At 42.4% G+C, this 26815-nt stretch overlaps 1 protein-coding gene across 31 annotated transcripts; it reads right to left on the bottom strand.

The window, feature by feature from the left end:
- LOC100526059 (uncharacterized) lies at positions 1-24755 on the bottom strand. Of its 31 annotated transcripts, none has more exons than XR_014812489.1 (9): positions 24561-24755; positions 24316-24446; positions 23668-23954; positions 23342-23566; positions 20039-20098; positions 19400-19526; positions 18793-18888; positions 1907-4806; positions 1-1846 (listed from the first exon to the last, which is right to left on the bottom strand). XR_014812489.1 is itself a non-coding variant. In XM_084972102.1 (8 exons), the coding sequence occupies exons 5-8, from the start codon at positions 20051-20053 to the stop codon at positions 2324-2326; spliced, it is 2721 nt and encodes a 906-aa protein (XP_084828228.1). In that variant the 5' UTR covers positions 20054-20098; positions 23342-23566; positions 23668-23954; positions 24316-24431; positions 24561-24755; the 3' UTR covers positions 1-2323. The 31 variants fall into 31 exon arrangements, 12 of the variants coding, with proteins under 12 accessions (XP_084828228.1, XP_084828225.1, XP_084828229.1 ...); XR_014812493.1 differs by having other exon boundaries at positions 1-1259; positions 2098-4806; XR_014812494.1 differs by having other exon boundaries at positions 1-1259; positions 2098-4806; positions 24316-24431.
- Positions 24756-26815: the final 2060 nt, after the last annotated feature.

Genomic DNA, 26815 nt, shown 5'->3' with positions numbered 1-26815 from the left:
TTTAGGGAAATGTTCCACAATTCTCCTGATAATCTTTATTATAACCATCATAACATGCCAGTCCTTAAAAAAATAAAATACCATATACAACTTATGAAACATAAAAAAAAAAAAACTACTTGAGTTTTGAGGCCAGTAGGAAAAGAAGTAATTACAGATGTCATCCTAGTTTTTAATCAAATAGGTTAGTGTTACCATCTGTCACCTAAAACCTTAAATAATGTGGGATGGTTTCATCCCAGTGGTGTGATAACACTTCATTAATTGGTCATCAATTTACCATGTTAAAAAAACCATTCCATTTTATTAAATAAAATATACTGATTTCACAAATAATGCACATGAAACTTTTCACAATGCACTGTATGATCCTAGATCAAAATGCAGAATATCAGAAATCAGAAGCATTCTTGTCCTTCAAATACATTGCTCTGAGGCTTTTGATTTCTAGGGTTTACACAACAGAGGCGAATTCTTTAGTGAACAAGGATACACATTAGTTTTATAACTATTAAGCAAAGAGTTAACTCTATTTTTCTTGAATAACTGAGACAACATCTTTATTTCAAACATGTCAACAGAGTCTCATGAGTTCTACTTCTTTGATGAAGATACATCAGATTTTGTATAAACTGACATCCTTTTAACATGAAAAAGCAGTTGGAACAGATATTTCAATTGTGGAGTGATCTTGTTACATAATTCCAAAGAATGATTTCCAAAACACTAAAAAATGGTGATTTTAAATCAATCGTACATACCATCTCCACTAAGGTTTTCCTGCACATTTATATGACAGGGTCCTTAAACTTCCATGGAGTATTAGATAGAAATATTCCTCACCTAATGTGGAAGGGCTCCTCTTGTCTTTGAAGCCACAACCATGAGAAACAAAATTCACATACATACTAGGAATAAAACGCATAGCATTTAGTAATTTGAGAGTTGAATTACAAGCATTTTTTTTTGTCTAATAAACCCAGATAATGTCCATAGAGATACACTGATGAGAATAATACCAGCCCAAATATTCCTCCCCTTAATCCTCTTGTCCATACTGATGTCTTTAGTGTTTCCACAGCGGCTTATTTAAGATCTGAGTTAGAGCAATTTCTGAAGAGTTATTGACTGAATTCATTCTCCTGTGCCTTCCCTATATGGATTTAGAGTTGATTTTCAATTAAAACTCCCTTATAATGTGTGTGTTTCTCTTTTCGCCTTTTCTAGGGCCACTCCCATGGCATATAGAGGTTCCCAGGCTAGGGGTCCAATCGGAGCTGGAGCTGCTGGCCTACATACACCACAGCCACAGCAATGCAGGATCCGAGCTGCATCTGCAAACTACACCACAGCTCATGGCAGTGAGGGATTCTTAACCCACTGAGCAAAGCCAGGGATTGAACCCACAACCTCATAGTTCCTAGTCGGATTCATTAACCACTGAACCACAACGGGAACTCCAACACACCCCTATAATTTTTACTACATTAATGTTTCTTTCCTGTAAAAACTCTCCAGTGTTCTCTCAAGTGTATATTTAGTAGAAACATCCTTCATCACATATTACACTGGCAAGATTTCCCTCCATTGCACATTTTCTGATGTTAAGACTGGTGAAAACTCTGATGAAGGGCTTTGTCACATTCTCCAAATCTGTGAAGTTTCTGCCCAGTATCTACTTTCTGATGTCTAGAAAGTACTGAATGCTCTTTATAGGATCTGTCACATTTTTTATACTTGAAAAGCTTCCTTGCACTATGAACTCTCTGATGCTGAATGAGATATGAATGATAGGTAAAGGCTTGGCCAGGAGTTCCCATTGTGGCTCAGTGGTTAACAAACCGGCCTAGGAAGCATGAGGTTACACATTTGGTCCCTGAACTGGCTCAGTGGTTAACAAACCGGCCTAGGAAGCATGAGGTTACACGTTTGGTCCCTGAACTTGCTCAGTGGGTTAAGGATCTGGTGTTGCCCTGAGCTGTGGTGTAGGTTGCAGACTTGGTTCAGATCCTGCATTGCTGTGGCTGTGATACAGGCTGGTGGTTACTGCTTCGATTAGATCCCTAGACTGGGAACCTCCATATGTCTTGCAGGTGCGGCCCTTAAAAAAAAAAAAGGTAAAAAGGTAAAGGCTTGGCCACATTGATTAAATTTGTATGGTTTTTACCCAGCATGAATTCCCTGATGTTGAGTCAAGCTTGCATGAAACTTAAAAGTTTTGTCGCAGTCTGTACATTTTGTAAGCCTTTTCTCCAGTGTAAGGTCACCAATTCTGATTAAAACCTGACTGCTGACTAAAGGCTTTGCCACATTCTGTACATTTTTAAGACTTCTCTCCAGAATGAGTTCTCTGATGCCGAGTAAGAGATGAATGCGAATGAAAGGCTTTGCCACATTCTGTACATTTGAAAGGCTTCTGTACAGTATGAATTCTCTGATGCCGAGTAAGTGATGAATGCCGATTAAAGCCTTTGCCACATTCTGCACATTTGTAGAGCTTCTCTACAGTATGAGATCTCAGATGCTCAGTAAGTGATGAATGCCAATGAAAGTCTTTTCCACATTCTGTACATTTGTAAGGCTTCTCTCCAGTATGAGAACTCAGATGCTGAGTAAGATGAGATCGCCAACGAAAGGCTTTGCCACATTCTGTACATTTGTACGGCTTCTCTCCAGTATGAGAACTCAGATGCCTAGTAAGATGACATTGCCAATGAAAGGCCTTGCCACATTCTGTACATTTGTGAGGCTTCTCTTCATCATGGGAACTCAGATGCCGAGTAAGAGATGAATGCCAATTAAAGGCTTTGCCACATTCTCTACATTTGTGAGGTTTCTCTCCAGTATGAGAGCTCTGATGATCAGTAAGATGAGAACGACAACGAAAGGCTTTGCCACATTCTGTACATTTGTAAGGCTTCTCCCCAGTATGAGATCTCAGATGCCCAGTAAGATGACATTGCCGATGAAAGGCTTTGCCACATTCTGTACATTTGTAAGGCTTCTCTCCAGTATGAGATCTCAGATGCTCAGTAAGATGAGAATGACAACGAAAAGCTTTGCCACATTCTGTACATTTGTGAGGCTTCTCTCCAGTATGAGATCTCAGATGCTCAGTAACATGCGATTGCCGATTAAAGCCTTTGCCACATTGTGTACATTTGTAAGGTTTCTCTCCAGTATGAGAACTCAGATGCTGAGTAAGATGAGAACGACAACAAAAGGCTTTGCCACATTCTGTACATTTGTGAGGCCTCTCTCCAGTATGAGATCTCAGATGTTGAGTAAGAGATGAATTCCAAGTAAAGCCTTTGCCACATTCTGTACATCGGTAAGGCTTCTCTTCAGCATGAGAACTCAGGTGCCGAGTAAGATGGGAATGCCAATGAAAGGCTTTGCCACATTCCATACATTCATAAGGCTTCTCTCCAGTATGAGAATTCAGATGCTGAGTAAGATGAGAATGACAATGAAAGGCTTTGCCACATTCTGTACATTTGTAAGGCTTCTCTCCAGTATGAATTGTCTGATGCTCAAAAAGATGTGATCGCCGTCTAAAGGCTTTGCCACATTCTTTACATTTGTAAGGCCTCTCTCCAGTATGAATTCTCTGATGCTCAGAAAGACATGCACGCCGTCTAAAGGCTTTGCCACATTCTGTGCATTTGTGAGGCTTCTCTGCAGTATGAATTAGACGGTGTCTAGTAAAGGCTGAATATGATGTAGATTCCTCACATTTGTCAGGTTTCCCTCCAGTATGTTTTTTCCTTTCTCTTCCCAGATTTAATGACTGATTACAGACTTTTGCACATTCTTCACACCTGCATCCTTCCTTCCTGGTAGGATGATGCTGATGTTGAGTAAGTCTTGAAGCCTGGCTAAAAACTTGGCTGCACTCACGAAAATGGCAAGCTTTCTCTCCAATACAAATTCTCTGAAATGTTGTGAGATCTGAGCCTTGAGAAATGACATTCCTATGTTGATTTCTCATTGACTGCTTCTCTGAAAATTGAGTTCCCTGATGTTTCATGAGATTTGAGTCTGGGTCAAAGTTAGTCTGAGATTCAACACAGGCATCACTTCTTCTTCCAGTGTGTATACTCTTATAATTACTGAATAGACAGCTCTTGCTGAAGGCCTTGCTCACTTTAGTACACATGGCATGTTGGTCTATATCAACTATATTATCACACCCATTGATTAATGATGGTTGGAACAAAACCCCCCTATTAGTGTCAACATTAGGGATGTTGGAACAATGAGGAAATATTTGTTGGTTAAAGGTTGATGAACCCTTACTATTAGATCTCCCGATTTGATCACTTTGGGGGGGTTGCCCTCCATTTTGAAACCTCTGGTGTTCATAAATGTTTGAATGAATGTTTCGTCCAAGCATACCTTCATGTTTTGCATCATCATTTGTACTACAGTCTATAGGATGATCCTGATTTTCCAAATTTACTTTCAGAGAAGATCTATGTTTCAATAAATAACATGGATCTTTGCTTACAAAAATATATTTTTCTGCCAATGGTACTGACTTAAAGTGGAGTTTCTCACAGTTTGATTTAGATCCTTGATCTCTTTTAGCAGCAATGTTTTCCTTATGGATAAAAGTCCCGTGAGGAGCACGTGCATCATAACAACCTTCCCGCCTTTCACATGCCCCCTTACCTTCACTGACACTAATTAAATCAAAAGTGCCAACAGGAGAGCTTTCATATTTTCCCAGCAGCATTGTCGGTAAGAAAAGCTCCATGCCTGGGTTTGGTGGCATCAAACCCTGGGTGTCATGAGAAGACAGAGCTGAAAGATAACAACAAATTATCCAAAATTACCATTTTCCGTGAACACACTTAACAATTTCATGTACAGCAGACAATCGCTTAGCTAGATTAAAAAATAAAACAGAGGAGTTCCTGTCGTGGCGCAGTGGTTAACGAATCCGACTAGGAACGTTGAGGTTGCGGGTTCAGTCCCTACCCTTGCTCAGTGGGTTAACGATCCGGCATTGCCAGGAGCTATGGTGTAGGTCACAGACGCGGCTTGGATACAGCGTTGCTGTGGCTCTGGCGTAGGCCAGCAGCTACAGTTCCGATTGGACCCCTAGCCTGGGAACCTCCATATGCTGCAGGAGCGCCCCAATAAATAGCAAAAAGACAAAAAAAAAAAAAAAAAAAAAGAACCTGATAGAGTGTCCACAAGGATGGGGTTTCATGACTGGCCTCGGTCAATGGGATAAGGATCTGGCAATGCTAGAAACCATGGTTTAGTAGGCATATACAGCTTGGATCAGGTGTGGCTGTGGCTGTTGTACAGGCTGGCAGCTGCAGCAACAATTTGACCCTATCCCAGGAACTTCCATATGCTACAAGTGGAGCTGTAAATTTTTTATTAAATAAAATACAATTTTAAAAGATTAATAAAACCAGGATACAATCTGTTGGTAAACAAAATAGACAAACTTTTGGCCATGCTCACCAAGACAGAATTCACACAAAATAAGAGTGAAAGGGAGAAATAGCAACTGATAATCATGTACATTTAATAACCATAAGAAAACACCACAATACAATTATATGCTGATAAATTCAACAACCTACAAGAAATGGACAACTTTCTAGAGGCACAGAGACCACCAAAATGGAGTCAAAAAGAAATGGATAGTCTGAACAGACCATCACTAGACATGAAAAAGTATCTTGAAAAAACAAAACAATCAAAAACAAAACCCCCCTGACAAACAAAAGTCCAGAACCAGATGCCTTCACAGGAGAATTCTACCAAATATGTAGAGAAGAATTTGCATTACTTTTTCTCATACGCTGCCAAAAAACTGATGAGGAGGGAACACCTCCCAAGACAGTCAATAAACTCACCATCACCTTGATACCAAAACCAGACTAGGATACCACAGAAAAACAAAATTACAGGTCAGTATCTTTGATGGATAGATGCAGAATTCCTCCACAACATATGAGGAAACAGAATCCAATGGCATGTAAAAAGATCACATACCACAACCAAGAGGGACTCATCTCCACTTCACAAGGATGGTGTAACATACACAAATCAATGAATGGGATACACCACAAAGTAAAAGACAAAAACCACATGGCCATCAAAATAGACGCAGAAAAAGCACTTGACAAAATTCAACAACCATCCAGGAGAAAATCCTTTACCATGGTCGGTATAGAGGATCAGAACATGATAAAACTAATCTAGGACAAAATCACAGCCAATACAATACTCAACAGTGAAAGACTGAAAGCCTTCCCGCCTAATAGGGTACCAGGCAAGGATCTCCAATCTCCAATTCTCCTCAACATAACATTGGAATTCCTAGCCACAGCAATCAGACAAGACAAAGGAAGAAAAGGTATCAACCTTGGATAGGAACATGGAAAACTCTCACTATAAGGAGATGACATGGCATTTGACAGAGGAAACTCAGAAGATGGCACAAACTCTGCTAGAACAGATAAATGAATTCAGCAAGGCAGCAGGAGACAAAATTAATATACAGACTTCAGTGCATTTCTCTACACTAACAATTAAATATCAAAAAACTGAAATACGGAGTTCCCATCATGGCTCAGCAGTTAGCAAACCCGACCAGCATCCATGAAGATGCAGGTTCAATTCCTGGCCTTGCTCATTGGACTAATGATCCCGAGTTGCCATGACCTGTGGTGTAGGTCACAGATGTGGCTCGGATTCCGCATTGCTGCGTCTCCGGTATAGGCCGGCGGCTCCAGTTCCGATTGGACCCTTAGCTGTGGAATCTCCATATGCTGCAGGTGCAGGCCCAAAAGCAAAAAAAAAAAAAAAAAAAAAAATTTAAATATACTCAGTATCTCAAAAAATCATACAGCCCCGAAAATAAAATGCTGACTAATAAACCTGAGCAAGGAATTAAAGCCCAGATGGGACAGAGAAGGAGTTTTAGAGTCCCAGGAGATTGTAGCAAGAGTTTATAGAGGGCAAACTGGAGAAAGACCTGCAGGGATCCTTGGTACTCCTGCCCAGCACACCACAGCCAGATATGCTGAGCTTCTGAGGTGAGCCACAGAAGGGTGCTGAGACTCAGGCTGCCAAGGTCAAATCCAGAGAGAGGACTGGGGTTGGTTGTGAGGAGACAAACTGAGACAGCTAGGGTAGAATGCACCATAATCAAGGATGGTCAGGAAAAATCCTGGGCACACCAGCAAGGCCTGGCACATTTGATGGATTGGACCCCTGGCCTGGGAACCCCCACATGTCACCAGTGTGGCCATAAAATCCAAAGCATAAACAAAATAAAAAAAAACAAAACAAAAAATCATGGGAAGAACAAAATAAGAAACTACAAATAGACACACTCATATGAAAAAGCAATTCAAATACAACACTAAAAAGTCAGCAAATCACAAGAGAAAGGAACAAGAGAAGAAAAAGAGACCAAAAAAAACATATCCAAAATAATTTATAAAATGGAAATAATACATACACATCGATATTCTCCTGAATGCAAATGGATGAAATGTTCCAACCAAAAGATATAGACTGGCTGAATGGATACAAAACCAGACCCATCTATGTGCTATCACAAGAGACCAACTTCTGAATTAGGGATGCCTGCGGACTGAAAATGAAGGAATGAAAGAAGACATTCTATGCAAAGGAAAACCAAAAGAAAGCAGGAGGAGCAAAAAAGACTTAAAAATTAAGAATATTACGAGGGACTAGAAGGACACTATCCAATGATCAAGGGACAAATCTATATATGCAACCAACACAGAGGCACTGCAATATATAAGGTAAATGTCCACATTCATAAAATGAGAAATCAAAAATAACACAATAGTGGGGGACTTCAGTGCCCCTCTTTCAGCAATGGACAGATCATCCAGACAGAAGAGTCAAGAAACACATGCATTACATGATACCATACACAATATAGTCTTAGTTTACACCTATAGAACATTTCATCTGGGAGTTCCCGTCATGGCACAGTGGCTAACGAATCCGACTAGGAACCATGAGGTTGCAGGTTCAATCCCTGGCCTTGCTCAGTGGGTTAATGATCTCGCATTGCCGTGAGCTGTGGTGTAGGTCGCAGATGCGGCTCGGATCCTGCGTTGCTGTGGCTCTGGCGTAGGCCGGTGGCTACGGCTCCAATTTGACCCCTAGCCTGAGAACCTCCATATGCCGCTGGAGCGGCACAAGCAATGGCAAAAACACACACACACAAAAAAAGAACGTTTCATCTGAAAGCACATGAATACACTTTCTTCTCAGGTGCCCAGAAAAAAATGTCCAGGAGAATTCATACCTTGGGCTACAAATAAAGCCGCAGGAAAATTCAAGAAAATGGAAATCATATCAAACATTTTATTTCACCACTACGTGATGAGACAAGAAATCAACTACAAGAGAGAGACTGCAACAAACAAACAAACAAACAAACAAAATGTAACACAACTGAAACATGTGGAGGCTCAACAATGGATCACTGAAGAAACAAAAAATACCTGGACACAAATGGCAATGAAGACACCACCATCCAAAAGCTATGGGACACAGCAAAAGCAGTTCTAGGAGGGAAGATTAAAGCAACACAATCCTACCTCAAGAAAGAAGAAAAACCCCAATTTTACAGCCTCATCATACACTTCAGGCTACTAGGGAAAGAAGAACCCCAAACCCCAAAGTTAGTGAAGGAAAGCAATCAGAAAGATCAGAGCAGAAATCAAGGAGAGAAAGAAAACCAAAGCAATAAATGAAACTAAAAGGTGATTTTTTGAAAAGATAAAAAAAAAAAATTGACAAACTTTTAGCCACATTCATCAAGAAAAAAAGGGAGAGGGTTCAAATCAGTAAAATCAGAAATAAAAAGGAAGAATTTATGAAGGCCATCACAGAAATACAAATGATCCTAAGAGATTACTACAGGTCACTATATGCCAATAAAATGGACAACCTAGAAGAAAATGGACAACCACTTACTTAGAAAGCCACAGGCATCTAAGACTGAACCAGGAAGAAAACAGAAAAGATGTACTGACCAAACATGAGTTCTGACACTGAAATGACAAGTACTGTGATTACAAAATTGTAACAACAACAACAACAAAAAGGCTAGGACCAGATGGCCTCACAGGCCAAATCTATCAGAGGCCAAATACTCAGAGAGGAGGTAACCCATATCCTCCTGAAACACTTCCCAAAAATTTGCAGAGGAAGGAACACTCCCAAGCTCATTCTATGAGGCCAACATCACCTTGATACCAAAACCAGACAAAGATACCACAATAAAGAAAATGACAGGCCAGTATCTCAGATCAACAGAGATGTAAAACTCCTCAACAAAATATTGGCAGATGGAATCCAATGATACATTTAAAAGATAAAACAACATGACCAAGTGGGGTTCACCTATGGTATGCAAGGATTCTTCGGTCTGTGCAAATAAATGAATGATACAAACCACATAAACCAAGTGAAGAATGAAAACTGTGATCAAGTCAGTAGATGCTGAAAAAGCTTTTGACAACATTCAATACCAAGTTCTGATAAAATCTCTCCAGAACGTGGGCATACAGGGAAGTTACATCCACATCACAAAAGCCATACATGTCGACCACAAAGCTAACATAATTCTCAATGGTAAATTGGTGAACACTGAGAACTTTGTCTAGATACTTAAAACACAGCATGACAATGGGAGAAAAAATTATGACTACATGTATGTATAACTAGGTCCCCATGCTGTACAGTAGAAAAAAAATGTGTTGGGGGAAAACAATAAAAAATAAATTAAAAAATAAGAAGAGATGAAAACATTTCCACTAAGATTGGGAACATGACAAGGAGGTCCAGTCTCACCCCTGTGACTCAACATGGTGTTGGATGTCCTAGTCATGCTGTTCAGAGAAAGAAAAAAGAAATAAAGGAAATCTGAATTAGAAAAGAAGAACAAATGTCACTCTGTGCAGATGACGTGATACATAGAAAATCCAAAACATACCAGAAAACTGTTAGAGCTGATCAATAAATGTGGTAAAGATGTAGAATACAAAAATAACACCCAGAAATAGCTTCCATTCCTATGCAATTAATATGCAAGATAAGAGTTCTATTAAGGAAACAACTGCATTTGCCATGCCATCAAAGAGAAAAAAATATCTGGAAATATATCTACCTAAAGAGGAAAAATATCTATACTCTCAAAACTACAAGATACTGATGAAGGGCAACACGGTAACACAAACTGTCTGTAAGCTCCACCACACTTTGGATTGGAAGAATCAACATTTTCCAAAGGACTATACTACCCAAGTATACCTACAGAGTCAGTACCCATCCCTATTACATTAACAATGGCATTTTTCTCAGAAATAGAAGAACATGTTTCAAAATGCATATGATAACACAAAATGTTTTAAAAAGTCAAAGCCATCTAGAGAAAGGAATATTAAGTGGAGGAATCAGGCTCCCCATCTTCAGACTTTACTACAAAGCTACACTCATTAAAACAGGATGGTATTGGCACCAAAACAGAAGTATAGGTCAGTGGATCAGAAACCCATGCACCTAGGCACAACTAATCTATGGCATGAGAGACAACAGTATACAATGGATAAAATATGGTACCTTCAATAAGTGATGCTGGGAACACCGGACAACTACATGTACAAAAAATGATATTAGTACACTTGCTAACACCATCCACAAAAACACACTGCAAATGCATTAAACACCTAAACATGAGACCACATTCTATAAAACTCTTAGAGGAAAATGCAGGCAGAAAAACCTTTGCCATAAATTGCAGCAATAAGCTTTGTGACCCACCTCTTAGAGGAATGAAAGGAAACACAAAAATACAGAAATGGGACCTAAGTCAGCTACAAAGCCTTTGTACAGCAAAGGAAAACATACACGAAATGAAAAGACAACCCACAGACTGTGAGAAAATCCTTGCCAATGATGCAACAAACAACAAAGAACTTTCCAGAATATTCAAATGTCTCATACAGGGTTATACCAAAAAACAAACAACCTAAATAGAAAATGGACCTCAATTCTAAACAACAGTTCTCCAAAGACAGACAGACAGAAGGGCAAAAAAGCAAATGAAAAGATGGTCAACACCACTAATGATGAGAGAAATGCAACGTGAAATTAAAGGAGAAGATCCTGTTGTGGCTCCGTGGGTCAAGGAATCAAAAAGTTGTCTCCCTGAAGATGCTGGTTTGATTCCTGGCTTCAGGAAGTTCGTTTGGGATCCAGTGATATGTAAGCTGCACCAGAGGTCCCAGATGTGGTTGAGATCCAGTGCTGCACTAGTGCCACAGCTGTGGTGTAGGCCACAGCTGAAGCTCCACTCAGCATCTAGCCCAGACATTTCCATATGTTGCAAGCATGGCAGTTAATTTTTAAAAAATAAAAATTAAAAAAAAATCCAAGGATTATTGCCTCATACCAGTCAGAATGGCCATCATCAAAAAGTCTACAAACAGTAAATGCTGGAATAGGTGTGGAACAAAGGGAGACACTTCCTCCACTCTTGCAGGGAATGTAAGCTAGTGCAACCACTATGGAGAATAATAGTATGGAGGTGCCTTAGAAAACTAAATATAGAATTACCGTATGATCCAGCAATTCCCGTTCTGGCCATCTATCTGGAGAAAACTGTAATTTGAAAACATACATGCACCCCAATATTCAGGGCAGCACTGTTTCCAATAGGAAAGACATGGAAGCAAATTAAATGCTCATCAACAGAAGAATGGATAAAGAAAATGTGATGCAAATATACAGAGGACTATTATTACTCACCCATAAAATACAAGGCCATTTGAAGCAACATGGATGGACATAAAAATTATCATACTAGATGAAGTCGGACAGAAAGACAAATATCACATGAGATTGCTAATATATGGAGATGTATAGAAATGATACACTAGAATGTACAAAAAAGAAATTACCCAATGATTCTGAAACCAAATCTATCATGACCAAATGGGAAAGGGGCGGGAGGCAGATGAATCAGGGCACTGGGTATGCCATACAAACACTGCTATATATAAAAGAGATACGTAACAATGGCCTACTCTATAGTACAGGGTAATCTACTCAATCCTGTGTGACAACTTAGATGGACAAAGAACCCAAAAAGGAAAAGGTACATGCATATGTATAAATGACACATTTTGCTATATACCTGAAACTACCAGAATTTTTAAATTTCCTATATACTTCAATAAAATGTATTCTCAAAAAGAAGAGAAGACAACCTATGGAATGGCAGCAAATATTTGCCAGTGATGCAATGGACAAGGGCTTAACTTCCAAAAGCAGAAGAGTCAAATGAAATGAGATCACATGGAAAAACCTGGGTACATCTGAGGACAACAATCCATTGGGTTAAAGGCAACCTTGAGAATGGAATTGAGGGAAACGAGAAGGTGGTTGTTCAACAGGTTCTGAGTCTGTTTCTCAAGACGAAAATTTCAGCAGTTCACTAGCACAAACATGCAAATATAAATAATAAATGAAACTGTGTAATTCAAATAGTTAACACGTATTTTTCTGTTTCTTTTTCCAAAAATCAAAAATGCATCAATACCTAACATTGACAAAATCAAATATTTCGATAATTACTTCCAACTCAAAAGTTTTCTCACACAAGAAATATAAATTCCTGGAGTTCCCGTCGTGGCGCAGTGGTTAATGAATCCGACTAGGAACCATGAGGTTGCGGGTTCGGTCCCTGGCCTTGCTCAGTGGGTTAAGGATCCGGCGTTGCCATGAGCTGTGGTGTAGGTTGCAGACGCGGCTCGGATCCCGCGTTGCTGTGGCTCTGGCGTAGGCTGGAGGCTACAGCTCCGATTAGACCCCTAGCCTGGGAACCTCCATATGCCGCGGGAGCTGCCCAAGAAATAGCAACAACAACAACAATAACAGCAAAAGACAAAAGGCAAAAAAAAAAAAAAAAAAAAAAGAAATATAAATTCCTCAACAAATGGAGGCATGATTTAGATGCTTTCCATAAGCACTCATAAAGACAAATGACAACCCTGACCATTAACCAAGAAAGACAAAGAAATTACAGAAAGAATGAACAATGGAGGGGTAATCATTCAAGAACACAGTTTTACTGGCAATACACAGATTGGGCTTTCCAATTTGAATGCAACATCATATTGTCTTCAGTCTACTGAGTTGAAAATTGTCATTTACATTCTGAATATACCAGGAAGAAAAATGAAAATGAACTGATTTTGGTAAACCTGTCCTAGAAAAGGAAGCAATTGTTTAAGAACTGTGAAGCAACAATGAGATAATTAGTTGTCAAGGAGGCTGAACACAGCATATGCATGCCCTTAAAAAGTAAGCCATCTAAAGAATTCTCACGTTGGACAGGGAGTACGCATCTATGAAAAGGAAATGTTTCACAGATTCAAATATGAGAAGGTGGAGTAGAAAGCCTCGAACTCACCTCTTTTCACAGAAACACCAAAATTAACAACTCACTGCTGAACAATCATCAACAACACAGACTGGGAGCTACAAAAAAAACATCCTACACACAATGACAAAGAAGAAGCAACATCAAGATGGCAGTAGGGGAGTTTATCGATATGAGCCTACCAGGGAGGCATCTCATAGACTGGAAAATCACCATATTGCAGAGGCTCTCCAACAAGAGTTCCCAAACCCTATCAGATTCCCAGCCCGGGGGTCTGGTATTTGGAATAAAAGTCCCCAGACCACTTGGCACTGAAAGCACAGGAGCACCACAGGTCTGGGGAAAACAAGACTCTACTATTGCAGGGCACACAATGCTTTTCATGTGCAGAGTCCCAGGACAAAGCAGGGACTCCATTAGAATCTGCTTCAGAACTACCTGCGGCTTTTGCAGGGTCTCCTGGCAAAGATCAGCTCAGCTGTGGCTTAGTGTGAGGCCAGGACATTGGAGCTGGAGGCCCAGGGAGTAAGCACAGGTGTGAGCTCCCTGGAGGCCACCACGTTGGAAAACTCAGACCCCATCCATCAAGGCTGAGAAGCCCCAGGCCCAACAACAGAGTGGGAACCCAGTAGCAAATAGGCTGCCTGAAGTCCTCTCAGGGACACAGCCACCTTTTTACTCAGGTCCACCTACCTGTGGGCAGGAACCAGTCCCTTCCACCAGGGAGCCTGCCAGAAGACCCTGTATCAACTTCACCCACAAAGTTTCCCACTCCAGAAGCAAGAGAGGGCACAACTGTGTAGACTGCCAAAAAGACACCACACAGAAAGCTCGACAAAATAAAAGCTAGACAAAATGAAGTAACAGAGAAATATGTGCCAGATGAAGGAAAAGACAAAAACCCAGAAAACAGCTAAGTGAAGTGGAGGCAAGCAACCAACACTAAAAATACTTTAATGAGGGAGTTCCCATTGTGGCTCAGCAGGAAGGAATCCGACTAGTATCCATGAGGACATGGGTTCAATCCCCACCATCACTCAGTGGGTAAAGGATCCAGTGTTGCCAGGAGCTGTGGTGTAGGCAGTCAGCTTTGGCTCTGATTGGACCCTTAGCCTGGGAACTTCCATATGCCATCGGTATGGCCATAAAAAAAAAACAAAAACAGAGCAATAATAGTAAAGATGATCCATGATCTCAGAAACAAAAAAAAACTGGGGGCAAAGATCGATAAATTACAAGAATATCACACAAATACATAGAAGATTTAAAGAATAAACAAACAGACATGAACTACATGATAACCAAAATGAAAAATTCACGAGAAGGAACCAAGAACACAATACAGCAGGCAGCAGAATGAATAAGGAAGGTGGAAGACAGACTGCTGCAAATCACTGATGAGCAACGGAATAAAGGAAGCAGAATGAAAAGAAATGAGGCTAGTCTAAGACAACTGTGGGACAACAGGCAATGCACCAATATTTCCATTACAGGGGTGCTAGAAGTTGAAGAGGGAGAGAAAGGACCAGAGAAAATATCTGAAGAGGCAAAAGCTGGAAACATCCCTAACGTGGGAGGATCTAAATAGACATTTCTCCAAATAAGATATACAGATGGCCAAAAAATTCAAGAAAAGCTGTTCAACACTGCTATTACTAGAGAAATACAAATCAAAACTACTATGAGGTACCACCTTACACCAGCCAGAAGGGCCATCATCAAAAAGACTACAAACATTAAATGCTGGAGAGGGTGCAAAGGAAAGCAAACCCTCCAGCACTGTTGGTGGGAATTTCAATTGCTACAACCACTACGGAAAACAGTATGCAGCTTGCCCAAAAAATGAAAAACAGAACTACTATATGATCTAGCAATCCATCTTCTGGGCATCTACCCAGACAAAAACCTTAACTCAAAAAGATACATGCACCCCAATATTCTTTGCAGCACTATTTACAATTGCCAAGACATGGAAGCAACCTAAATGTCCAATGACAAAGGAGCATGATGAATATATACAAAGGAATATTACCAGTAAAATGATTGAAACAATGCCATGTGAAGCAACGTGGATGGACCTGCAGATTACCATACTAAGTGAAGTTAGACAGCAAAAGACAAATATCAGGATATCACTTACATGTGGAATCTTAAAGTAAACAAATGAACTTATTTGCAGAACAGCAACAGACACACAGACTTTGAAAACACACTTATGGTTACCAAAGGGGATACATCGGGGGGGACTAGATGGGGGGTTAGGACTGGCATATACACACTGGGGTATATGGAAAAACTGACCAATGGGGACCTGCTACATAGCACAGGGAACTCTACCCAATATTCTGTGGTACTAGATAAAGCAAAATAATCTTCAAAAAAATGGATGTGGGTTCTTTTTTTATAACTGAATCACTCTGTTGTACAGCAGAAATTATTACAACCTTTTAGAGCAACTATATTCTAATAAACTTTTTAAAAATAAAAAGAAAATATTCTGAGTCAGTGGCATGTGTTACAGGCAGGAGAATTTCACAAAATATAGATTATACTTGGCCATATAAAACTGAACTAAAAATCTGAATGAATAAGGAGTTAAATGACAAAGAAAAATTTAAGAAATTTATTACAGGAGTTCCCGTCATGTCGCAGTGGTTAACGAATCCGACTAGGAACCATGAGGTTGCGGGTTCGGTCCCTGCCCTTGCTCAGTGGGTTAACAATCCGGCGTTGCCGTGAGCTGTGGTGTAGGTTGCAGACACGGCTCGGATCCCGTGTTGCTGTGGCTCTGGCGTAGGCCAGTGGCTACAGCTCCGATTCGACCCCCAGCCTGGGAACCTCCATATGCCGCGGGAGCGGCCCAAGAAATAGCAACAACAACAACATAGAAATTTATTACAGATACATCACTGTAACAGATATAAAAATATAAAGGTTTTCATGCCTTCTTTAGAATACAAATAAAACATTCTTTATAAACGTAGGAAGAACATGAACATTGTAACATATGCAAAGAATCATATACTTATAGAATAAATATTTTAAATGAAATATACCATGATTCATGACACCTTGAGGGAAATAGATTTTTTTTTCTTTTTGGAACACATATGCAATGTATGGAAGTTTCTGGGCTAGGGGTTGAATCAGAGCTGCAGTTGCTGGCTTAAGACACAGCAATATAGATTTAAGCCGCATGTGCAACCTAAACAACAGCTTGTGTCAGTGCCAGACCCTTAACCCAATGACTGAGACCAGGGAATAAACCCGCATCCTCAGGGACACTCCAGAGGGTTCTTTTTCTTTTTTAGGACCTCACCCATGGCATATGGACGTTCCCAGGTTAGGGGTCAAATCAGAGTGAGGCGTGGGATCAACCCACAAGTTCATGGATACTAGCCAGATTTGTTTCCCGTGCCACAGGGGGAACTCTGTACGTTGGGTTCTTAATGCACTGAGCCACAGCAGGCACTCCAGAAATAGATTTAAAAAAAAAAAAAAAGAATATTTTCTGCTTCAAGCACTCTTATATTTATGAACCAAACATTTTCATAGATACAGTGTGATGACTAATTATCTCATTGATGTCTAACCAAATATGTGCTATTTGGAATGTGTTATAGTTGATACTTCACATCTACTATTATGGGTGATTTTGATATAAATCTCATCCAAAAGTGAAAACACAGAACACACTCCTGAGAAGCTTCAGGATAAAAAGGACACATTTAGAAAAGGATGGTTCTTCAGGAATCAAAGAAGAATGAAGACTTTTAATGATTGTGGGGTATAATCTGTATTCCACTATGCATTAATTTAGTGAAGGGAGTTCCTGCTGTGGCTCAGTGGTTAACGAAGCTGTCTAGCATCCAGAAGGACACAGGTTCGATGCCTGTCTTCGTTCAGTGGGTTGAGGATCTGGAGTTGCCGGGAGCTGTGGGGTAGGTTGCAGACGTGGCTCAGATCCTGAGTTGCTGTGACTGTGGTGTAGGCCGTCAGCCCCTAGCCTAGGAACCTCCATATGCCACAGGTGCAGCCCTAAAAAAAAAAGCAAAAAAAAAAAAAAAAAAGAATAAAATTTTAAAAAAAAGAAAAAAAATTTAGTGAAGAATTCTATGAGTAATTAGACATATTCTTATATCACTGATAAGGGGAAAATACACTTAACATGTAGCATGTTAGTTCCTCCCAAAATAAGGATATAATGAAGTAAATTTGAGGGTTACATTCAGCAAGGTGCATTATGCTTTGATACAGTTACTTAGTCTGAACCTTCTAGGGTCATGGTCCAAGTTTCCATGTGAATGGACATTTAAAAGCAGAAAACATACACTATCTGTCCCCACTGCTCCTAGAATGTTGGCACCAAATTCCAGTGTTTCCACGACTCTCCTCACTCCCTTCTGATTAGGTGAAGAAACAGAGTGTGAAAAAAGAACTTAACAAAGAGTTACTCAGAAATGTGCACAGCCTTTCCTAGGACGCAAAAGTAATGGAAAAAAAGCCAGGTGGGAGTTCCCATCATGGCTCAGAGGAAATGAATCTGACTAGTATCCATCAGAACATGGATTCAATCCCTAGCCACACTCAGTGGGCTAAGGATACAGTGTTGCCATGAGCTGTGGTGTAGGCTGTGAATTCTGCTCAGATCCTGAATTGCCAAGGATGCAGTGTAGGCTGGCAGCTACAGCTCTGATGCAACCCTTAGCCTAGGAACTTCCATGTACCCCAGGTGTGCCCATAAAAGTCCCAGAAAAGAAAAGAAAAAAAAAAAAAAAAAAAAAAAAAAAAAGAACAGCCAAAGGGAGTTCCCATCGTGGCTCAGTGGTTAATGAATCGGACTAGGAACCATGAGATTGTGGGTGCGATCCCTGGCCTTGCTCAGCAGGGTAAGGATCCCGAGTTGCCATGAGCTGTGGTGTAGGTTGCAGATGCGGCTCGGAGTCCACATTGCTGTGGCTCTGGCATAGGCTTGTTGCTACAGCTCTGATTTGACCCCTAGCCTGGGAACCTCCATATGCCCCAGGAGCGGCCCTAGAAACGGCAAAGAAACAAAAAAGCAAAAAAAAAAAAAAAAACCAACCAGGACTTTCAGGTCCTCACAGGTCAAGACCAGGATTCTGGCTCTCCATGTGGATGTGAGAAAGAATCCGGGATGATGAAGGAAAACACATGGAGGGCTAAGGAACACAAGATTTTGGCAGCAGGTGTCGCTCTAAGACAGAGACAGAATAAACCTGTGTTTCTCAAAAATCAGTGCCATTGAAGCACATCTTCCCAAAGCCAATTTTAAGATTCCTGTGTCATCTGCTTCACCCATGCACACATACCTGGCTGTATGGCTACTGTCTCCATTCCCTTCACATCCCAGGGATCTGTCTTTTGCTCCAACAGGCGAACCAGGTCTGGCTTAGAGATAACATACTCTGTTCATTGGAAAGAAAAACATTCATTTTCCTAGAGATTCACCAATATCCAATCTAGGATTGGACTCAGGTGCAAGAGCTGGCACTGTGGAATGGTAAGACATTCTAGGCAGTAATTTCCCCAGATACTGCCTTTTGAAAGCACATTGCAGACCCTGAGTGACAGGTAAAAATCAGTTCCTCTCTTCCCCATCTAAGGACTCCTGAGTCAAAAGTAAAGGGTCCAAATCTGATTTTAAGAGGCCGGCAGAGCTCTTTATACATATGAACTGCCAGAACTGCAAATAATCTAAAGTGAAGGAGGCACCTTTCCTCAAGGAGGACTTCGGTTACAATGAGGATGCCTCATTATGAAGCCTTTCTACCTGCACCCACCAACTCTCAGTTACTCCTAAAATGGTGGGGTCTGAAAATCTATTGTATGGGCAAGAAAATGGCAGGAGACATTCTGCAAATGCAGGATCCCACACCCAGTGGGAGAAAAGGAATTCTGGAAGGAAGGGGTCCTCACCCAAGGAGACCAGGTGCCTACAGATCTCTATCATCACATCTCTGTACAGGTCCCGTTGACCGAGATCCAGACATTCCCACTCCTCTGGAGAGAAATCGATGGCCACATCCTCAAATGTCAGAAGTCCCTGAAATGGAAAGGGCACATGCCATGTGCCAAAGCTGAGGTCATTATGTGACTCAAGATGAAAGCAGCAAGTCAAAAGAAATGCTTTGAATGTTTTTAATGTCTTCAAACATTCAATACTATATATTTGAAACAGTAGTATTCTCTACCATATTTCTACCTCCCTTAAAGGGGATGACACGGGAGCCATAAAACTGTTCTAGACATGCCTTCCCATGGTGATGTCTCACCCACGGAAGAGTTTCAACCCTTGAAAGGTAATGATTCATCGTGACAATGCCTGCTCCACAGGGATCCTGTGCACAGACAATGCTGAAAAGGCTCTGGGGCAGAGTGACAGCCTTTTTAAGAGCTGATCCTGACTACCCTAAGTGCACAAGAAAAAGGTACTTGAGGACATCCTCACCAGGAAAGAGTATCAGAAGGAGAGAATTCATGATTCTTACATTCTCAATTCATGGCATTTCAGGAGGAAAAGCAGACACAGACTCCAACCTAGGACAGGACGGTTACCTGAGAAGCTGCCATTTCCTCCTCTTCTTCCTCCAGCTCTGGGTCACTTTCTCATCGGTACTGTGTGGAGGAATCACATCAGCATCTTGAGAATCCACCATCATAGGTAAAAGCTCTCTCCCCTGTGCCCACCACACCCACAAGCTGTAAGACCAAGGCCAACTTTGAAATGTTGAAAAGGCCAAACTCTCCCGCCTTTGTCTCAGAAAAGATTCAGGAACAGTCCCTTCCTACAAGGAGAACAAAGTGAGATTGTTCCTGCTTGGATACATGTGTTCATCCCCATACAGATGTCCCAACATTCGGCTCACATAGGGTATGGGGGCCGCACTGACTTTTCCCTTCAAAAGCCCTATGGGGCAGACTCTCTTGCCTCTCTTTGGGCTAAAGCTTGCTCGGAACTCCCACAAACACACGCAGGAGCTCACATGCTCACCTCCTTGGCCTCACCTTACAATCCTCTGGAGCTCTTAATGAAACAACACTGATGCTCCCTGAGGAACAACAGACAGCGTCTCTGGGAGCACACATCTGATGCTCTTTCTCAATACTGGTCATGGAATCACATCAAGGTTGTATGAAGTTTTGTTCTAAGAATTCTTCCAAAATGACCCTGAGTCCTTAGGCCTTTTCTTCCCCTTCCTTCCCAGGGCCACAAGGATTCATAAAAGTTTCTGCTGTGTGACCACCTGTTTGCAGGTAACAGAGCCTCCATCTTCAGAGACCAGGAGCATGAAGCTGTTTCCATCAAAGAGCAAATCCTTCTGTTCTTTGTGTGGAACCCAAAAGAGTCAAAGGGATCCTCAGAGAGAACAGGCTGCAGGCCATCTCTCACCCTCACTTCACACTAATGGTGAAGCTTCAGTCACCAACACAGGGTGGCGCTGGCAGCAAAACAGCTGCCCAGAGGAGAGGAACACCAGTGAGCCAGAACTAAATCCTCATGGTGGGGTCAGTTAACTTTGGACAAGGGGACAAGGACACACCACAGGGAAGGACAGCCTCCACTGGAAACGGTGCCAGGAAACCTGGCCTCCACCTACCACATGCTGTCTCTACCGCACACAAATCCAACCAAAAACGCAGTTTTCCACATGGAACCCCTCTTGCATCCTCTGAAACAGACACCCTCAGAACTCAGTCCCACCTAGGAAGCGTCTCCCCATGTTTCCTCAGTTCTCCTTACATTGTCCTCCCAGGGTCACCTCCATTGTCAGGAAACCCAGCTCCTGTCTGCACAGACACAGCCCCCTGAGGTCCTGAAGCCAAAACCACCATGAATCCAAAGATGGTGGAGCTTTAATAGCAGAGGAGGGGGCCGGCAGGTCCCACCTGGAGCCCAGGGGGAGCCAGAGTAGACACAACCCCTCCCAGCTGCCTGCAGAGTCCCCTGCAGCCACCAAGCCCCTGCAGGCACCCTGGGTCACAGAGGAGAGCCTGCCCCTTGACAGACCCCGCCTCACCTCCCCTCTGTGGAAAGTGTAGGCCTCAATCCCTCCTCAGAGTCACTGGACACAGCACCCCCTCCTGGCGGAACGCATGAAAACCTTCCATTTCAGATAGTCACACTGAAATGGAGACAATATCCCACCACTTCTCCAAAAAGAGTTAAGGAATGATTCCTTGGTGACCATTGGGCATGAAATGAACACAGGCACAACTTTACAACTTACACCCAATTCACTCGCAAGTACTCACAGACACTTTTCAATGCAAACCTATTAAAAGTATACTATACAGGAGTTCCCGTCGTGGCGCAGTGGTTAACGAATCCGACAAGGAACCATGAGGTTGCGGGTTCGATCCCTGCCCTTGCTCAGTGGGTTAAGGATCCGGCGTTGCCATGAGCTGTGATGTAGGTTGCAGACTCGGCTCGGATCCTGTGTTGCTGTAGCTCTGGCGTAGGCTGGCAGCTACAGCTCCGATTCGACCCCAGCCTGGGAACCTCCATATGCCGTGGGAGCAGCCCAAGAAATTGCAAAAAAAAGACAAAAAAAAAAAAGTATACTATACAGAAGAAAATCTCCATGAGCTTTCAGTGTTCACACACAACACAAAAAGGCAGACCAGAAAGACAAACAAGGAACACTGGGGACTTTATAAAAGTAGAGATTTCTACTCAGTTGGAAGACCTTCATTTAGAAAGCCAAAAGCCAACTATCACTCAACTCTACTGCCTACTGCCCCTTCACACGCCCACTGCATCCTAGCCTTCCCTCTGCTTCCATCTCAAAGTGCCTTCTCTTTGTCATATTTGATAGGTTCACATTTATTCACACTACATAACATATGCAAAAAAAGTTTAAGGGCTTATTCACTCCCGCATTAGTGAGTTTTGTCAGTGAGAACAGACAAAACACAAATCGAGAGGTAGCCAAACCTGACAGAACTAGGTCTGCATCCAAGTGGACCACTTAACTAGCTAGATGTCCTTGCCAGATTAACTTCTGGGATTCAGTTCTCAAGAATGAAGGGCACATGTCATAGTACCTGGCATTTAACACATTGACAATACAACTTGAGACTATCTCATAAAACCTCAAAAGCTGGAGTGCCCTGGTGGCCTAGGATCTAGCATTGTCACTGCTGCGGCTCAGGTCACCGCTATGGTGCAGGTTCCATGCCTGGCCTGAGAGCTTACACATGCCTAAACAAAACAAACAAACAAAAAAACCCCTCAAACACTCTTAGGAAAAAAACAACAAAAAAAAAGCACTGATATTTAACCTAAAAGCTGCTGTCTCAGAAAAGCTGCCCAAATCCTCAGTGGCAAGCAAGACACTAACTTACACAGTTCTTTCCAAGCCAATCTCCCTACCCACCAATACTACTTGTTATATAAGAGCTAAGGACTAAGGCTTCACTGATTTCCAAACTTCAGTACTTTCAAATGTTACCTGTGAGTAGGCTAAGGGAAGATGCGGAATGAATGGGACTTGGGGGGAGGTTGAAGTGAGCGGCCAGAGATCAGAGAATGAAAGCTGATGGATGTTTTAAGAGTCTTGCCCTGGGAGTTCCCGTGGTGGCACAGGTGAAACAAATCCAACTAGCAACCATGAGGTTGCAGGTTCAACGAAAGTGCAAGTTCAATCCCTGGCTTTGCTCAGTGGCTTAAGGATCTGGCATTGCTGAGAGCTGTTGTGGAGGTCCCACATGTTGCTCAGTTCTGGCATTGCTGTGGCTGTGGTGAAGGCCAGCACTTGTAGCTCTGATTTGACCCTGAGCCTGGGAACCTCTATATGCCAGGGGTGTGGCCCTAAAAAGCAAAAGAAAGAAAGAGAGAAAGAAAAATAAAAATCTTGCCTTGGATGTCACATTGTGGCTCAGCAGTAACCAACCCAACTAGTATCCATGAGGATGTGGGCTCTCCTTGGGCTCCCTCAGAGGATTAAGGATTAAGCATTGCCATGAGCTATGATCCAGGGAGAAGAGGCTTGGATCCTGTGTTGTTGCGGCTGCAATGCAGGCCCGAAGCTGAGCTCCAATTTGACTCTAGCCTAGGAAATTTCATATACCTCCAGAGCGGCCCTAAAAAGAAAAACAAAGAAAAACAAACAAAAAAAGTCCTGGCGCCAATTTCACACAGCCAATAAATGCCAGAGCATTTAAAGGAAGAAAAATAATAATACCTTTAAGACTGGATTTTTTTTTTTTTTTTTTTTTTTTAAGGCCGCACCTCCGGTACTGGAGGTTCCCAAGCCAGGGGTGGAACAGGAGCTGTAGCCACCAACCTATGCCACAGCCAAGCCACACAATGCTGGATCCAAGACACATCTGCAACCAGCACGACAGCTACCCGGGAACCTTAGGAACCTCAAGGCCAGGGATGGAACCGGCATCCTCATGGATACTAGACAGGTTCAGGGACCGCTCAGCCACGATGGTATCTCCGGAACGGATATATTTAAAAGGGATTCTAAAAAGGACAAAAACACAAAAAAGAAAAAAAAAAACTTTCAGGTGCAGCCCTAAAGAAGCAAAACACAAAAAATAGAAAAACACAATAAAAAGGATTCTAGGACAATGCAAGGAAAGTAACAAAGCGCTCAAGCACTCCAGGTGTTCCTGTTCCCCTTTTTCCCAAGCACACCCTAAAACCATTCTGCCCAACGAATCAGAACCAGGTCATTAAGTAAACCAACCACGAAGTGCAGAGAACCAGCTTGGCAGTCACTGCTACTGCCCCAATTCAAGTTACCCACGTCTCTCCCTGTATGAAAAGCATTTTCTAGTATGATTATCTTCCAACTAAAAACCATCTATTGGTCCTTAATTACCTTCAGAAGGTAACTCTCCAACCTCGGCTTGCATCCTAAATACTTGGGAAGTCTGCAGGGCCTCATGCCCAGTTTTCATGTTGCCAGTCGACACTGCAGGCCTGGGGACCCCTGGTCTGCGGAAAACAAAGCTGAACAGGCCCGGCAAGGCAGGCAGTGTAGGATCGGCTGGCCAACCTCCCCGCCGCCCTTTTCCTACATGGAACAGCATTCCCAAACTGTGGGCCACCGGACTATCCACTCACCTAGTGCCGATCCCCACTCAGGGCCCCACAGGCTGGGGAGACCCAGGGAAATGCCGCGAGGTCCAGGTCAACTAAACCCCGGGTCCTCCCTCCCGACAACCGCTCAAATGCAGAGGCACAGCCTGCAGGCCCAGGGGTGGGGAACTACGAGGGCCTGAGGGACAAAGACCCAGCGGAGGTCCCGGGATGCACTGCGAGGTCCTCGCGCAGTGATTGGCAGTTCCCCCTCCAGTCGGAAGTGGGCAGGGCCGGCCTGTGCTTGCTCTCGGACAGAGGCGGGGCCGGAAGAGGGCCCGGAGCCGGGGGGTGGGGAGGGGGCGTTTCTGAAGAGGTCGGAACTAAGTAGGCTTCTGAAGAGCATGCAATTCCGGAGCAGCATTATCCTTCATTATTGCTTTGAGTGCCTGAGTAAATTGAGGATCCAACTAAGGTGGTGGTGGGGTGGGGGAAGTGTCAACATCACCTCCTGCTTCTCACGACTTCCGGGGTTCAGGGTGAGCAGTGCCTGAGGAGCAGTTCTTTGCCCTCAGCATAGGATCTGTTCTCACCTGGGGGCATGAACGGGTGGGCATGACCCGCCCTAAGGATTTGGGCTCCGCCCAGAACTCCCCTGGCTTCAGCCTGAGGAAGTGACAGAGGGTAAAAGGGGTCCAGGAAGCCAGTGAGGAGGCCCTGCAAATGAGAAACTTGGCGCCCAAGGAACCAGGACCTTGGTGTGGCCCTGGGGGAGCAGGCAGGTGCAGGAAGCAGAACAGGTGAAGGCGGCTTTGTGGAGGCGGAATTGACTGGCCAGGAGCTGCTGTGGCAAGATCTTTAAGGCAGAAGTTAGGGTGTGGGCTTTATCTATCACTGCAAAGGACATCCAGTGAAGCATTTTTAACCCTTGTGCAGTCTGTCGTGTTATATAATATTTGAATTTTTTAAGGGTGACAGGCAAGTGATGAGGTCCTGTTGTATAGCACACATAACTATAGTCAATCGCTTGTGATGGAACATGATGGAGGATAATATGAGAAAATGAATATACGTATATATATATATGACTGGGTCACTTTGCGGTACAGCAGAAATTGACAGAACATTGTAAATCAACTATAATTTAAAAATTAAAAACAAAACGAAAGGATGACTGCCTACAGTTCAGGAGATAGTCATTTGGTGCCTTTAAGAGGTCCAAGGAGTTGTGCCTCGTGGGCAGGCAAGTACAGGTGTGAGTGAGAGAATCCTTAACAGGTAGGTTACAGCTGTGGTTCCTAAACCTTCTGAATTGCTGGTGGCAGCCGCTTCCCTTCTTGTTTGTTCTTGTACTGTGGGGTGAGTGTGTGGTTTTAATTCGTATATACTCCACGGTACACAATAGGAGTTCCTATCAGTGTTAGGATGTATGAAACTCAAGACAGAGCCCAAACCCTGTGACACTGAATCCTGAAGATCAGGGCCTGCTGGTCAGGCTTCAGCTGAATTGAGCAGGGTGGAGCCAACCCACCTGCTGAGTCATTATCTTGCAGTGAATTCTTCCTCTGGACCCATTGCTTTTAAGAATTACCATTGTCCTCCCTACAAGACGACTTCAGAAGGTATCTTGCTTTTGTCCTTACCCCTCCTCTGTAAGAACTGAAAGTGTTCTAGATGTATCAGTGATTTAATTTCTGAGGAATGGAATATTTTTTATGTGTGTTGCTTTCTGAGATGCTTTATGGTCTTGAGGTCTGGCTGCTTCAACTTGTTTTAGCATGTTGCTCTTCCTCTCCTTCCCCTATGGAAAGACCTGCAATGACACGCCACAAACCTTTAAAATGTAGTGTGAAACGTGTATGTATGTGTACACACAGGCATGTCTCTGTGCCTATATAGATATGCATACTTACTATATCTAAGAATGCCTATTTCTGTATCCCACAGAAATGACATATAAAGAGATAGGACTAAATATCCCACTTTCTTTTGCAGCATTTGTAAAGCTAAAAACAAACAACAACAACAACAAAAAAAAAAACCGCTAATATGTGTGGCCTTTCTTCGCCACCTGAAAATAACAATCTAAAGAGAAAAAGCGGAGGTTTTTTTTTAATACAGTTATTATTAGAATAGTTAAAATATTCTTCTTAAATATGATAAACCAAAGAAAGAATTTTATTGTATGCAGGTACTCTTTTCTCTTTAAAAAAAATTAGTAAACAGAACTTTTCAAAAGTCCTTGAAAGAAGATGAGAGAAACTTGGGAGGGAATGAATCCAAATTTTATTGAATTGAGT

The sequence above is a fragment of the Sus scrofa genome, chromosome 8 (assembly GCF_054392235.1).
Source record: "Sus scrofa isolate SSC_HxYL_T2T_F1_AM1 chromosome 8, Sscrofa_HxYL_maternal_Yorkshire_Landrace_v2.0, whole genome shotgun sequence".
In the NCBI taxonomy this organism is placed as follows: Eukaryota; Metazoa; Chordata; class Mammalia; order Artiodactyla; family Suidae; genus Sus; species Sus scrofa.
This window is presented reverse-complemented; position numbering and strand designations above follow the sequence as displayed.

Excerpts from the sequence above, each read along its gene's own strand:
- LOC100526059 (XM_084972099.1), bottom strand. Across the intron at positions 18,889-19,399 it reads TAGGCACCTGGTCTCCTTGG|AGTATGTTATCTCTAAGCCA; the intron begins GTGAGGACCCCT and ends TCCAATGAACAG. Across the intron at positions 4,807-18,792 it reads GACAGTAGCCATACAGCCAG|CTCTGTCTTCTCATGACACC; the intron begins GTATGTGTGCAT and ends GTTATCTTTCAG.